Source organism: Acomys minous (genome assembly GCF_964271855.1).
Source record: "Acomys minous genome assembly, chromosome: 7".
In the NCBI taxonomy this organism is placed as follows: Eukaryota; Metazoa; Chordata; class Mammalia; order Rodentia; family Muridae; genus Acomys; species Acomys minous.
This window is the reverse complement of record NC_140488.1, coordinates 47,687,217-47,701,471: the sequence shown is the minus strand read 5'-3', so window position 1 is coordinate 47,701,471 and position 14,255 is coordinate 47,687,217. Positions and strand designations below refer to the sequence as shown.

The 14,255-nt window shown below is 47.0% G+C and overlaps 1 protein-coding gene across 1 annotated transcript; it reads right to left on the bottom strand.

The window, feature by feature from the left end:
• Positions 1-218: 218 nt before the first annotated feature.
• On the bottom strand, positions 219-7,798 carry ESX1 (ESX homeobox 1; the record flags this gene model as incomplete). Its single annotated transcript, XM_084788580.1, has 7 exons — positions 7,615-7,798; positions 7,315-7,440; positions 6,752-6,877; positions 6,059-6,184; positions 5,334-5,685; positions 4,181-4,226; positions 219-1,862 (listed from the first exon to the last, which is right to left on the bottom strand). Exons 1-7 carry the CDS (start codon positions 7,697-7,699, stop codon positions 219-221), a joined length of 2,505 nt encoding a protein of 834 aa, XP_084644706.1. The 5' UTR covers positions 7,700-7,798.
• Positions 7,799-14,255: the final 6,457 nt, after the last annotated feature.

Below are 14,255 nucleotides of genomic sequence, written 5' to 3'. Positions count from 1 at the left end.
AGCAACTTCCATCCATATCCTTAACCCAGTATGACTCTGAAAGCCAATATGCTGCTAATCAAAGCTTTTACTGAAAACAAACTCCTAATTTTAAACAATGAAGACACTAACTTTGTACATAATTTTGTTTAACAGCTGTTTAATAAGTACATCTTAATAATGTCTATGAACAACATAAATCTGATTCAAAAAATGTTTTGGGAAAACTGACATAGATTTCAGTATGAAGGACCTGCAAAATTGCCATGGCTATTAGGGTCATATCTCATAGCTGCATTGCCATTGCCATTGGGGCCATATATAGCTGCATTGCCATTGCCATTAGGGGCATATCTAGCTGCATTGCCATTGCCATTGGGGGCATATCCCATATCTGCATTGCCATCGCCGTTGGCGGCATATCTAACTGCATTGTCATTGCCATTGGGGGCATATCCCATAGCTGCATTGCCATCGCCGTTGGGGTCATATCTAACTGCATTGCCATCGCCGTTGGGGGCATATCCCATAGCTGCATTGTCATTGGGGTCATATCTAACTGCATTGTCATTGCCATTGGGGGCATATCCCACAGCTGCATTGCCATTTAAGGCATATCTAGCTGCATTGTCATTGCCATTGGGGGCATATCCCATAGCTGCATTGCCATTGCCATTGGGGGCATATCCCATAGCTGCATTGTCACTGCCATTGGGGGCATATCCCATAGCTGCATTGTCATTTAAGGCATATCTAGCTGCATTGTCATTGTCATTGGGGGCATATCCCATAGCTGCATTGCCATTGGGGGCATATCCCATAGCTGCATTGCCATTGCCATTTAAGGCATATCTAGCTACATTGTCATTGCCATTGGGGGCATATCCCATAGCTGCATTGTCATTTAAGGCATATCTAGCTGCACTGTCATTGCCATTGGGGGCATATCCCATAGCTGCATTGCCATTGCCATTGGGGGCATATCCCATAGCTGCATTGCCATTGCCATTGGGGGCATATCCCATAGCTGCATTGCCATTGCCATTTAAGGCATATCCCATAGCTGCATTGCCATTGTCATTTAAGGAATATCTAGCTGCATTGACATTGGCATTGGGGGCATATCCCATAGCTGCATTGACATTGGCATTGGGGACATATCCCATAGCTGCATTGCCATTGGGGGCATATCCCATAGCTGCATTGCCATTGCCATTGGGAGCATATTTAGCTGCATTGCCATTGACATTGAGGGCATATCCCATATCTGCATTGCCATTGCCATTGGGGGCATATCTAGCTGCATTGCCATTGCCATTGCCATTGCCATTGGGGGCATATCTAGCTGCATTGTCATTGTCATTGCCATTGGGGGCATATCTAGCTGCATTGTCATTGTCATTGCCATTGGGGGCATATCCCATAGCTGCATTGCCATTGCCATTGGGGGCATATCCCATAGCTGCATTGGGCATTTGACCATCAAGTGGCACAGGTGGCCAGGGAAATAGGGGTGGAAGGGGTAGCTCAGGTAGTACAGGCATTCTGAATTGTGGAGGGGGCATGGGTAGAAGAGGGTGCATGGGTAGAAGAGGGGGCATGGGTAGAAGAGGGTGCATGGGTGGAAGTGGGTGCAGGGGTGGAAGAGGGTGCATGGGTGGAAGATGGTGCATGAGTGGAAGGCGGTGCATTTGAGCATGCATGGGAGGCGGAGGCGGCACCACAGGGTAACATTTCCAAACAACCTCCACAATAGGAATGGGACCACAATGCGGATCCATGAATACACGCACAGGGGGGCCCATGGGGCCTGGATTCATGTTTCTGTTTGCTTCTGCCTGCTGATGTCGTCTCCACTTGGCCCTTCTGTTTTGAAACCAAATCTAAAAAGTAAAAAAAAGATTTGTTTAGGATACTGGATAATGAATGTCATAATAAAAAAACTACATGCCAACAGCAAACTAAGCCTGGTGTAGAACTTGAAATATTGCTGTATTTCTCTCCTCCACCTTTAATATTTTAAAACTAATTTCTGGGCTTTGGATGCAGATGAGCTGTACCAGGTCCTTGCTGGTAATGCAAGGTAAAGAAGTGTTGAACTAGTTATCCAGCTATTCATTTCCCCTCTGTACTAGGAATACTGTCACTCTATGGTGGGGAAAACCAACCCTGTAAAAAAAAAAGTGTTGTCTGGGTCAAACCATATTGAGAACCACTCTGTATTTAAAGGAAACTCTTATCTTCAATCAGAATATGTTGGTCTTTTAGACATATGTTCTCCAAGGATGTTCAAGGGTTCATTTGTCCTCTTGAAAATGAACCAGGTGTTGGTAAGTCAAGGGAGTCCTACCATACAGTCCTAGAAGTTTTGTGACTTGTCAGGCTGTAGCCTGCTGAAGCCCGGGGGTGGGGCATCACTTTACTATTTTAAGACTCAGTCATTTCCTCAAGTTCTTGCTACTTTTACAATTCTGTACTGGAGTCAGTGCTGCGCAGTGTGGCAGGGCACCCCAGGCTCTGCAATCCCACTTCTTAGCAAAAAAATATTCCAATATCAAGCAGGAAGCACCAAATCCACATTTTAAGAAAGTGTTAAACCACAATGTGGAATGGGGGGGGGTGTGTGTGATCACAAAAAAATGGTTGTCCCCAAGTACTTAGCACTTGCTAACTATTTTAAGGTACAATCAAGGTTCAATCTTAATTTTTATTCTTAGCAAACTAGATTACAGTTTCCAATGATTTAATTCTTTTGACATCTCTGAACCAGCAATTTTTACTTGAAGCAAAAAGCCTCTCCCTGTCCAAATCTGCTTCTTTGCCTCATCTCAGGATTGAGAATCTTTATGCAATATAAAGCCTGTTTTGGAGAGAGACAAACGTACCAACATCAGATCTTCCTAACCACAACCAAGAGCAATGGATAGAACATTTTGTTGTGAGGACATATTAAGCCAGTATTACCAATTCTGTTTTTCTAAAATCAAGTCTATTTTATTGTAAAACAGAGAGGAAGAAAGACAGAAAACATGGAAGGGGAAGGAAGGTAGGAAGGAAGAAAGAGAGAGAAAGGAAGTGTGCATTCTGTTTCCTGGGGAAACTCAAGCTGTGGAGGATCAGAGAGTTCAGAACATTTTCTTGCGTTTTGGGTTGCCTACCCTTTAATGGCTAGGTCACCTCTCCTGCCCTGATGTAGCTTAATGAACTGGGGTGGGGTGGGGGGGCTCTACTTTTCTGAGGAATAGGGGAGGAGAGATGGAGTGCCAGGGGACTATGACTTGGATGTAAAGTGAATTAATAGTTAAATTAATAAAAAAGAAAAAAGGGGGAGCATGCAGAAACAAACAACAAAAAGGACGTCTCTTTCCTTATTTGTAATTTTTTGGTACTTCTACAGAAATATGAGAGGCTAAGAAAACAAGTCCTGGAAGCTCGTGTGTGTGTGTGTGTGTGTGTGTGTGTGTGTGTGTGTGTGTGTGTGTGTGTGTGATGTTACTAAGACCTTAAGAAATCCAAATAGCCACATGCTTACTTCAGTGTCATTTCTAGAACCCCGGACCATGTGATCAATTAGATTACCATTAAATATAATAAACATCACAGTAAAATAAAACAAACACACATCATTTGAACTTACTGTTAATAGCTTTTCTGGCAACTTAGAAAATAGAATTTGCTCTTTAAACTTGGACAATTTTTTTCTGAACAGAGAAGTTACTTGAACTTTATTTGTAGTTTCACAAAGTTGAAGCTGTATAGTATGTGCAAAAATGCCTATGCCAGACCACATATTTATAACTTTTCTATCCTTCAAAGGTCAGTGAAACACACACACACACACACACACACACACCAGATATAAAATTCATTTGCCCCCAAACACACCAATGTAAGAAGCTCAGGCCTGGTCGTGGTGCATGCATGTCTGCCTTTAATGCCAGCACTCTCAGGAGGTAGAGGTAAGAGGTAGAAGGATCTCTGAGTTTGAAGCCAGTCTGTTCTACATAAGTGAGACCAGGACAGCCAGTACTACACAGAGAAACCCTGTCTCAGAAACAAAACAAAACAAAACAAAAACCAAAAAACCCAACAACAACAACAAAACCCCAAAAACCCAAACAAACAAACCAGGTCAAAAGTAACCTAAAACGTGTTTTAGAATACTCACCCCCACTTAATTGTTTTTCAAAAATGTACTAACCTGCACTCTGTTTTCAGGCAAATCCAGGCGTCTGGCAAGTTCCATTCTGATGGGAGAAAAAAGAAACTGGTTAGTATATGAAGTTGTGGCTAAAATGAAAGCTATGGATATATATTAATCTAACCCCACACCCCAGTGCAGTTTTCTATAATACAGAGAGACTTGATTTACATAATGGCTTCCTGTTCACAAGTTATTTGTTCAATTTAAAATTAAAAAGGGAGGCGGGGAATAGATATGAAAATGTCTGGTAGCTAGCTAGCTAAATATGACTACCTTTTTTTGTGAAGCAGAAGAGAATTTTTTTCATGAGAGACTGCTCTGTACAAAAAACAAAACGCAGCACCCCTGTTTTGCTGTTGAGAACTCAGGACTTTATGCTTCCTAGGCAAAAGCTGTAACACTGAGCTAATCCCCCAACTCCAAAGTGGCGTTTTGAACCTAAATATTTCTGTTTACTCTAAGATAGTGAGGTAAACTCTCAAAGAAGGAAGTAAAAAACTGCTTAGGCCCAAGTGTGCCCAGTGGAAATTATTCTTTTTTGTTCCCAAGCTGAAGCCTGAGTTCGGGCAAAGTCAGAGTGGGGCTCTCTATCTTCATTGCCTGCACCAACCAATCCTGGTCTCTCATTTCACCCGGGCTAGAATGGGTAGGCTCTTCCCCAACAGCTTTGGAAACACAGCGCAACCCAGAGTTAGGAAATTTCAGCACTTTGCAGGGCGGGGTGAGAGAAGAGCGCCCAACTTAGTGTAGCGCGGAGCCTTATTTGGATGCTTATCTTGCACTCAAACTCAAAAAATTTTAAATGTTCACTAAATGCAAAAAAGCACTATTTTACTATAATATTAAAAAATTCCAAACAACAACAAAAACCTGACCCCAACCACAAAAAACTCATGCTGAGCACACTACCAACATTTTAAGTGACGCGAGCTCCTACTCCTTCACGAGCTCCTCGACAGTCCTGTCCCTCTCCCACGCAGGTCCGTCAGTTCAGGCTGGTGCTTCCCTGCCTTGCCTCAAGCCTCCAGATTTAAGATAGACCCCCGGGACTTGGCGCCCCTTAGCTTCTCCTGACTTTGGAGAGCTACCACCCAGCAAAGTTCCGAGCTTGCCTATGGAACCAGCACTACCTCCGGAAAACTCCGCTTACCGTGCAAACACGTCCGGGTACCGGCTTCTCTGGAAATACTCCTCCAGCTCCTGCCGCTGATTAGGGGTGAAGAAAACGCGGTTGCCGCGGCGCGGCGCCGGCAGCAGGGGTTGCGGCGGGGGCTGCGGCGGGGGCTGCGGCGGGGACTGCAGCGTCGTGAGGATGGCATCCGCCTCCCCGAACTGAGCGCTGGGCTCCTGGGCTACTCCAAACTCTAGGTTTTCGCCCCTCTCCCCGGCTTCTGGTGCTTCCGCAACAGGGGCAGCTGCTTCTCCACTCTCGGGCTGTAAATTCTTGTTTTCCTGGTAGTTGTCTTCTTCTGGAACCGTCGAGGCCTCGCTGAGCTGAGAGTCTGGGGAAAAGAAAAAACACGCTCACGTGTACGCACAGAGAGGGAGAAGGAGGAGGGAGGGAGGGAGGGACAGGGAGGGAGAGAGGAGGAGAAAGGGAGGGAGGGAGGAGAGAGGGAGAGGGAAAAAACCAAAACAACAAACAAACAAAAACCAGTGCCTTGGCGCCCAAGGACCGCGCGGGAAAGGGAAGGTGAGGGGCTCGGTCTAGAGGGGTGGCGCGGTGACTGTCCTAGTCGCGCTTCGTCCCCCCCCCCGCCCCCCGCCGCCACTTCCCTACCCCGCTGCGCACACTATGGAAACATAAAGATGAGCCCGAATTTAAATTGCCCTCTAGAAATTTCCAGTGGTATCTATCCCTGCCTAGGCACTGACTTTCCATCTCCATTTCGTCCTCCTCTTTGCTGGCTCCAAAGTCAGGAGAGTATGTAAGTTCAAAATCTGGGTTTTCCTCGTAGTCGGCTCCCTCCAAAAGCGACGAGCTCAAGATAGGCTGTGGGTCTGGAGAAGGAAGAAAGCAGAAAGTAAAAGCCGGGCGTTGGAGCCCAGGATGTTAGGGTGGGACGAATGGGGCGAGTGGGGGTTGATTTAAAGGGGGGAGGAAGGGGTACAGAGGGGGGGGAGAGAGAGAGAGAGAGAGAGAGAGAGAGAGAGACAGAGAGAGAGAGAGAGAGAGAGACAGAGAGAGAGAAAGAAGAGAAGAGAAGAAGGGAGGGAGGAGGGAGAGAGAGGGGGGGAGGGAGGGGGGAGGGAGGGAGGGGGGAGGGAGGGGGAGGGGGGAGGGAGGGGGAGGGGGAGGGAGGGGGGAGGGAGGGGGAGGGGGAAGGGAGGGGGAGGGGGAGGGAGGAGGAAGGGAGGGAGACCAGCACGTTGGCGGCCAAGAACCGCGCGGGAAAGGGAAAGTGAGGGGCTCCCTCTAGACCGGTGGCTGGGTGACTCGTGCGCTTCCCCCTCCCGCCGCCACTCCTCTCCCGCAGCTGCGCACACGAGGGGGATGTAGAGCTGAGCCCGAATTTAAATTGCCCTCTAGAAATTCCCAGTGGTAGCTATCCCTGCCCAGGCACTGACTTTCCATCTCCATTTCTTCCTCTTCCAAGCTGGCTCCAAAGTCTGGAGGGTAAGTAAATTCAAAATCTGCATTTTCCTGGTAGTCGGCTCCCTCCAAAAGCGACGAGCTCAAGTTAGGCTGTGGGTCTGGAGAAGGAAGAAAGCAGAAAGTAAAAGCCGGGCGTTAGAGCCTAGGACGTTAGGGTGGGACGAATGGGGGTGGGAAGGGGGTACAGAGGGGAGGGAGGGAGAGAGAGAGAGAGAGAGAGAGAGAGAGAGAGAGAGAGAGAGAGAGAGAGAGAGAGAGAGAGAGAGAGAGAGAGAGAGAGAGAGAGAGAGAGAGAGCGAGCGAGCGAGCGAGCGAGCGCGAGCGCGAGAGCGCAGGCGCGAGCGCGAGCGCAGCGCGCTGGCGCCCAAGAATCGCACGGCGAGGGGCTCCGTCTAGACTGGTAGCTCGGCGATTGCACTAGTCCGCGCGCTCCGCCCCCCTCCCTCCCTCCCGCCGCCACCCCTCTCCCGCTGCAGCGAATTTAAATTGCCCTCTATGATTTCGCAGTGGTATCTATCCCTGCCCAGGCACTAACTTTGCATCTCTAATTTTTCCTCCTCCTCCTTGCTGACTCCGACGTTGGGGGAGTAAGGTTCACATTCTGCGTTTTCCTGGTAGTTGGCTCCCTCCAAAAGCGACGAGCTCAAGTTAGGCTGTGGGTCTAGAGAAAAAGCCGAGCCCAGGATTTTAGGGTGGGGCGAATGAGGGGTTGCTTTAAAGGAGCGGCAGAGACCGCGAAAGTTCTAGAGCTTTGCGGCACAAAGTTTACGCGCCGCGCGCAAAAAAAGTTTCTTTCCCGAGTTCGCCATTAATCTGCCCAAACCAAGACACTAACCCTCAGCTGGTTCCTCCTTCTCTGGTTTTTCAAAGTTGTTGAGTTCACTGCAGTAGCTGCAGTCGCATTTGTTGTGAGGTTTCATGGCTGGAGCGCTGTTGTAGAGTTGCAAACTCTTAGGGATTCCTAGTCGTCTGGGAGAAGCGATGGAGGTGGATGGAGGCTTAGAGGTGTTGCCTGCAAAGCCTCCTGGACCGGAGTGGCGCTTCTCCAGGAGTCGCACCGCCTTTTATAGTGCTGGTCCCCGCGCCCCCTCCCGCGTGGGGTAGGGATCCGGCTTGACGTAGTACGCTCGGCTGGACTCCACCTGTCAGAATTAAGGAATGTAGCAATTCGGAGTGGGTGGGACTTGTGTGTGTGGGGGGTGCGCTGCTTGTGTTTGTTAATGCCGGTCGGACTCTGAGCTCACCACGTGGCGAAGGTGGCTTCCATTTGTTGCAAACTAACTGTACCCGGGCTCCTCAGTTGCAGGAGGGGGCTACACAGGGTTTTGAATCCCAATTTAGCGGCTGTGAGCTCCCACCAGCTAGCGAAACCCCAAGCATTTACCCAATGTCTCTAACTCCATTTTAAAGCATGCACTGGCTCCTTGCCATTTTACTCCCCACCCCACAGGAAAAATACGTGGACTCAGGATTGTGAACGGGCACTCTAACAAAAGGGTTAATTCCCCCCCCCCCCCTTTGAGCACTGGATCCATCTTTCTAAGGACTTGCTAGGGCCTTTTGGTTTTATATTCTCTTACCTAGAATCTGTGAATTGGACCAACGAAGTTTAGGCAAGCTCCTGCTTCAGGGCGCTCCCCGCCACCCCCCAGGCAGGGTTTCTTTGTGTAGCCCTGGTTGTCCAGGAACTTGCAATGTAGACCAGGCTGGCCTGGAACTCAGAGATCCACCTGCCCCTGCCTCAAGAGTGCTGGGAATCACCCCCGCCTGCCTTTTCTGGCTTATAAATTGCTTTTTAAATTGGCGCTCACGAAGCTTTCCCAGAGCGCAGCCAGTTGACTTTGCAGAGGAGCTTGCTGCTTATTCCGGGGTGCCAGGGTGCCATTGGTGCAAGTAGGTCAGAGACACCTTGCAAGAAACCCTTTGTGCCTCTGGTAATTTTTGTTTGGTTGTTTTGTTTTTTTCCCCCCGAATTGTAGGGGCACCAGAGTTCTATAAAGGTATCCGAAGATGTCCAAGAACGCTTAAGCTTACGTTTCCTAGGGCCCGCCCTTTGGTTCCTGGCGCTTTGGCGCCTTTGCGGAGCTAGGTTGCTTGTGCGGAGCGCAAACTTGCTCTGCACTGAGGGAAAAAAACCGCGCCCAATTTCGGGGCATTTAAACTCTAAAGGCGGGAGAGTGCTTTGCCCTTCCCGCCCCTTTTCCTGGGACTATACCCCCGCCCTCTTTTTCCGTCTAGACTTTAGCGAGTCAAATTTAAAAGGGCTGTATACTTTTCCAAAAGGTGTTCGCAAGTACCTCGCTGTGTGTTAATATCCTTAATATTAAAATGCTTGTAATTGTGACCTTGTGTTTGGCACCACGCGGTTTATCCTACCGTTAAAGGCACTTTGTTGGCATTCTCTCTCTCTCTCTCTCTCTCTCTCTCTCTCTCTCTCTCTCTCTCTCTCTCTCTCTCTCTCTCTCTCTCCATAGAAGGCAGCCCTTCTTTCACAGGACGCCAGGCAACTGCAGTTTCACTACAAAATCCGTGCACTTTTTACTTTATTATTTATGTCTTAATTCAAATCGTAAATAAGGATATTCCAGGGAGAAATGTGTGTGTGTGTGTGTGCGCGCGCGCGCCAGGGTGTGTGTGTGTGTGTGTGTGGTAGGGTGGGGGTGGGCGGGCGGGGAAGTTGGAGGGAGAGATGTATTTTGGAGGAAGGATCTAAGGCTCTGCTTCTCTTGAGTCTAGGCCCCTTCCCGTTGCACCATAGCTTTACCCACTTCACTTCAAACAGGAGGAGGGGTAGCATCCAGTAGTGCTGGGTTTCTAAGCTACCACTTCCATTTGCTCAGCACCTAGGGGAGAAATTAATATCTCAGGCTCTGAATGCACTGCCCCCACCCCCACCCCCACCCCGACCCCCGTGGGTCACTTTCACTGGCTTTAGTTACCTTTGGTCACCTCCAGCAGGGACATATTTTATTGAAACACTTAAAACAATTCATAGATGGAATTTGTGTGTGTGTGTGTGTGTGTGTGTGTGTGTGTGTGTGTGTTACTCAGGGTATTATTTGTGAGGACACATTACAGAGCTGCTGGCCACACAACCTAGGAAGTAAATTCCTTTCTTGTGGGACATGTCTCTGTATGGTACCTGCCTACTGAACAAGTCTTAGTAGTGCTTTTATCAGGCTAACTGTTCTGAAAGCTCAGTGTTCATGCTAAGTAATCCTTATTATACTAAATAATCCCAGTGAGCACAGACAGTGCTGTTGGCAGTTCTCATACCCCAAACAGAATCCCTAAAATAGATTTTTAAGGTAAAAACCTTTTTTAAAATGACAAATATAGCCATTACATTTTATAGATTATATACACAAATGAAATTTAGCTATAAATTTCCCCTGACATTTAGATAATTGGATCTAAAGAAGCCAATGCACAAGTTTTTTGAGTTGGTGTGGTGTGGTAGTCTGTGATTCTAATATTTGAGAGGCCTCATAACATAAGCATTCTTGGGGGCATTAAATATTTCTTTAAGCATACTCTGCCGCATGTTTAAAAGCGAACAAATAAACAATCAAACGAAAGGCCCGCTGATTTTTGTTTTGTTTTGTATCTGTGCAGCCCGGAATGTCTTGCAGTTTCTATTACAAACTTGAGCTCAACTCAGGGGAAGCTCGCTGAACCTAGATTGTTTTGGTTTTGTTTGTTTTTTTCTAGACAGGGTTTCTCTGTATAACAGCCTGCCTGTCCTGGGCTCGGTTTTGTAGACCAGGCTGGCCTCAAATTCACAGAGATCCAATTGCCTCTGCTTCTCAAGTACTGGGATTACAGGCTTGTGCCACCGCTCCTGGCACCTTGATTTTTTTTTTAAAACTGCCCCTCGCGGCTCACCGCTCGCCTGACTCTGCCGCCTGCCGCCAGCCCGATGCCCGGCCACTGCTTGCCAGCCGCTGCCCGCCCGCCTCCACCGGCCGCCCGCCACTTGCCCGCCCGCAGCTCGCCACCAGCCAGGACGGCCGCGCTCTGTTCGCCGCTCGCCGCCCCCCCCCCCCATGCCCGCCCGCTGTTCGCCGCCCGCCATTCACCGCCCGCCGCCAGGTGCCGCCCGCCGAGCGCCTCCCGCCCGGATGCCCGCCCGCTTTTCGCCTGTTGCGGTTCACCGCCCGCCGCCCGCCCAGCGCCGCCTGCCCGCTTTTCGCCTGTTGCGGTTCACCGCCCGCCGCCCGCCCAGCGCCGCCCGCCCGGATGCCCGCCCGCTTTTCGCGGGTCGCGGTTCACCGCCCGCCGCCACGTGCCACGTGCCGCCCACCCCCCGCCCCGCGCCGCGCGCCCCTCCGCCCCACGCCGCGCGCCCCTCCGCCCCACGCCGCGCGCTGCCTGCCGCCCGGCGCTTGCGCACTGCCCGCCTGCAGCCCTTTCCCGCTCAAAGAGTGCTGGTGGTGAAGCACCTGCGAGCAATACAGCCCCCATTAGTTAAGTGTGGAGCAAGAGGGGTGGGTGTATCTTCACTGAGCCTCAGGCAGCAAGGCAGCGTGGCAAGAAATATTAGCAACTCTCTGGGCTGCCAAACCTCGGCAGGTTTCCTAGCCCAGTTTCTTTCTTGTGGGCTACTGTGTGTTAACATCTAGGTTTATATAGGAATTAAAAGAACTTTGTCTTTTTCTTTTACATTTCAATGGTTCCTTCTGTCCTTACTAATGTTGGATCCTTTCTAAATATTATTATTTTTTAAATTGAGCTGGGGTCTCATTCTGTGGGCCAGGATGACTTGGAATTCACTATGTAGATCCACATCTCAATTTGGGACAATCCTTTTTATCTCAGGCCACTGAGTGCTGGAATTACAGATAGGTCCCACCACACTTGGCAGAAAAATATTTTTGTTGTTAAGAAAGGAACCCAGGCTGTCACCCTGTTCAGGAACTCACACTCAACTCCTAGGGGCCGAAATTGTAGGCAAGAGCCAAACTGAGACTTCCACTTTTCAAATTTGTCTTAAATTAGCTTACAAGAGACTGGTTTTCATTTAGGAATTTTCATATGTGCCTTTGGTTTTTGTTGTCCCCCTTCTCTTCTTTTTAAAAAAAGATGAAAAGTTTTAAAAAATTTATTAATTTATTAAGATTACATCTCAATTGTTATCCCCTCACTTGTATCCTCCTGTTCCTCCCTCCCTCCCTCCCTCTTTCACCCTTTTCCCCTCTCCTAGGTCTGTGACAGAAGGGGGCTCCCTCCCCCACTATATGGTTATAGCCTATCAAGTCTCATCCAGATAGCCTGCCTATTTTTTCTCTGAGTGCCACCAGGCCTCCCCACCAAGGGGAAGTGGTCAAGTATGGGGCACCAGAGTTCATGTCAGAGTCAGTCCCTGCTCTCCACACAATGGAGAATGCGCTGCCCTTTGGCTAGATCAGAAAAGGGGTTCGATGTTTACTGCATGTATTGTCCTTACTTGGTGCAGATCCGCCAGCCATAATGTTCTTTTTGTAGGTTTCTAGGACCCTATGGATCCTTCTATTTCCTCATTCTCCCATGCTTCTCTCACCTAGAGTCCCAATAGGATGTCCTCCCCTCTGTCCCACTTTCCTGGTAAGTGAAGACTTTCATGGGACATATCCCTTGGGCTAGTGTGCAATTATAAGTGAGTATATACCGTTTGTCTTTTTTTGCTTCTGGGTGAACTCACTCATTATGACCATTTCTAGCTCAATCCATTTATCCACAAACTTCGGGAATTCCTCGTTTTTAATAGCTGAGTAGTATTCATAGTGTATATGTACCAGTTTATTTATCCATTCTTCAACTGAGGGACACTTAGGCTGTCTCCAGGTTCTGGCTATTATGAATAAGGCAGCTATGAACATGGTTGAGCATATGTCCTTGTTGTGTGCTGGAGCATCTTCTGGGTATATTCCAAGGAGTGGAATGGCTGGGTCTTGAGGAAGCCCTATTCCCAGTTTTCTGAGAAAGCGCCAGATAGATTTCCAAAGTGGCTGTACTAGTTTGCATTCCCACCAGCAATGAAAGAGTGTTCCTCTCTCCCCACATCCTCGCCAGCATGTGGTGTCGCTTGAGTTTTTTTTTTTATTACACTCTCCCTCTCTTTAAGATCCTTATTTTTTCCTTATGCTATTTCTAGTTTTAGCTGCATGAGAATTTTAAAAACTTGGTTTTAGATATTTAGTACCGAAGGTGGACTCTTAAGGTAAGGTTTTCAAAAGTCCAAAGAATGTAAATACATCTCATTATTTTTAAATACAAAAAGGTGAAAAATTAAATCTTAATTTTATTTTATGCGCATGGGTGTTCTGCCTGCCTGCCTGTATGTATGTATGTATCTACACCACTTACATGCCTCATGTCCACAAAGATCAAAAGATGCCAAGTGAATGCTGGGAATCCAACCCAGGCACTGGGAAGCCTGCTCTTAACCACTGGGGCATTTCTCCTGAACTAAGAAAGCAACTGCCTGTTGAGGTTGCTGAGATGGAGGCTAAGAAATCCTTTTCTATGACATTGTGGAGGGGAAAACCAGTAATTCACACTAGTTTTGTTGTCACTATTCACACTGTAAAAATTACAACTGAAGAGTATGACAAGCACTGTTGGATGGAAGTAGCATTCAGTTTGTATGTGGAAAATGCACTGCATAAGAAAAAGGATGGACACCTAGATTCAGGCATAGATTTCCACTGAAAATTATGGATAAGATACTGGAGAAGCTGATGATGAAGACACAACCATATTCTGGCAGAGGTAAAGAATTTAGCTCAGGACTTGAGAGGTGAAGGTTCTCTGGTCAAAAATCTGCTGTCCAGGCCTGATGACCCAAGTTCTATCCCCATGTCCCAAGGTAGAAGGAAAAAACTGATTCCAAAAAAATTGTTCCGTGACCTCTCTGTATATATGTATGCAATTCATACATATATGATAATAAACACATAAAATAAATATTAAAAAGAATTTAAGGAGAAAATATACCAAAGGGAGACTTTAATTTTAGTGAAATCATACATATAAAACTACATTAATAAAATTTGAAAGAGAAATCACATGCATATAACTTTTGTTTGTATTGCCATAATTATTTTATTATTAACATATTACTGTGTATAATTTGTAAATTAAGCATCGTAGGGTATGTGTGTATATCATAGGTTAATATGTGTATTTAGAAAAACACTATATTTAAAACTATATAATATATAATGTACAATATATCATACAATATATAGTTTTAAATATACACACATGTGTATTCATATATACATAATATTTTAAAATATACAATATATACACATACATTTAAATATATACATATATACACATGTTTATATAGTAAATATGTATATATAAAAATACAAAATATGATACATATATGTGCATATATGTAGTTATAATAATTTGGTACTATATGAAGTTTTAGGCATCCATTGTGTTAGAGATGTTTTTAGAGAAGATATTTTAGAACGTGTCCTCTGA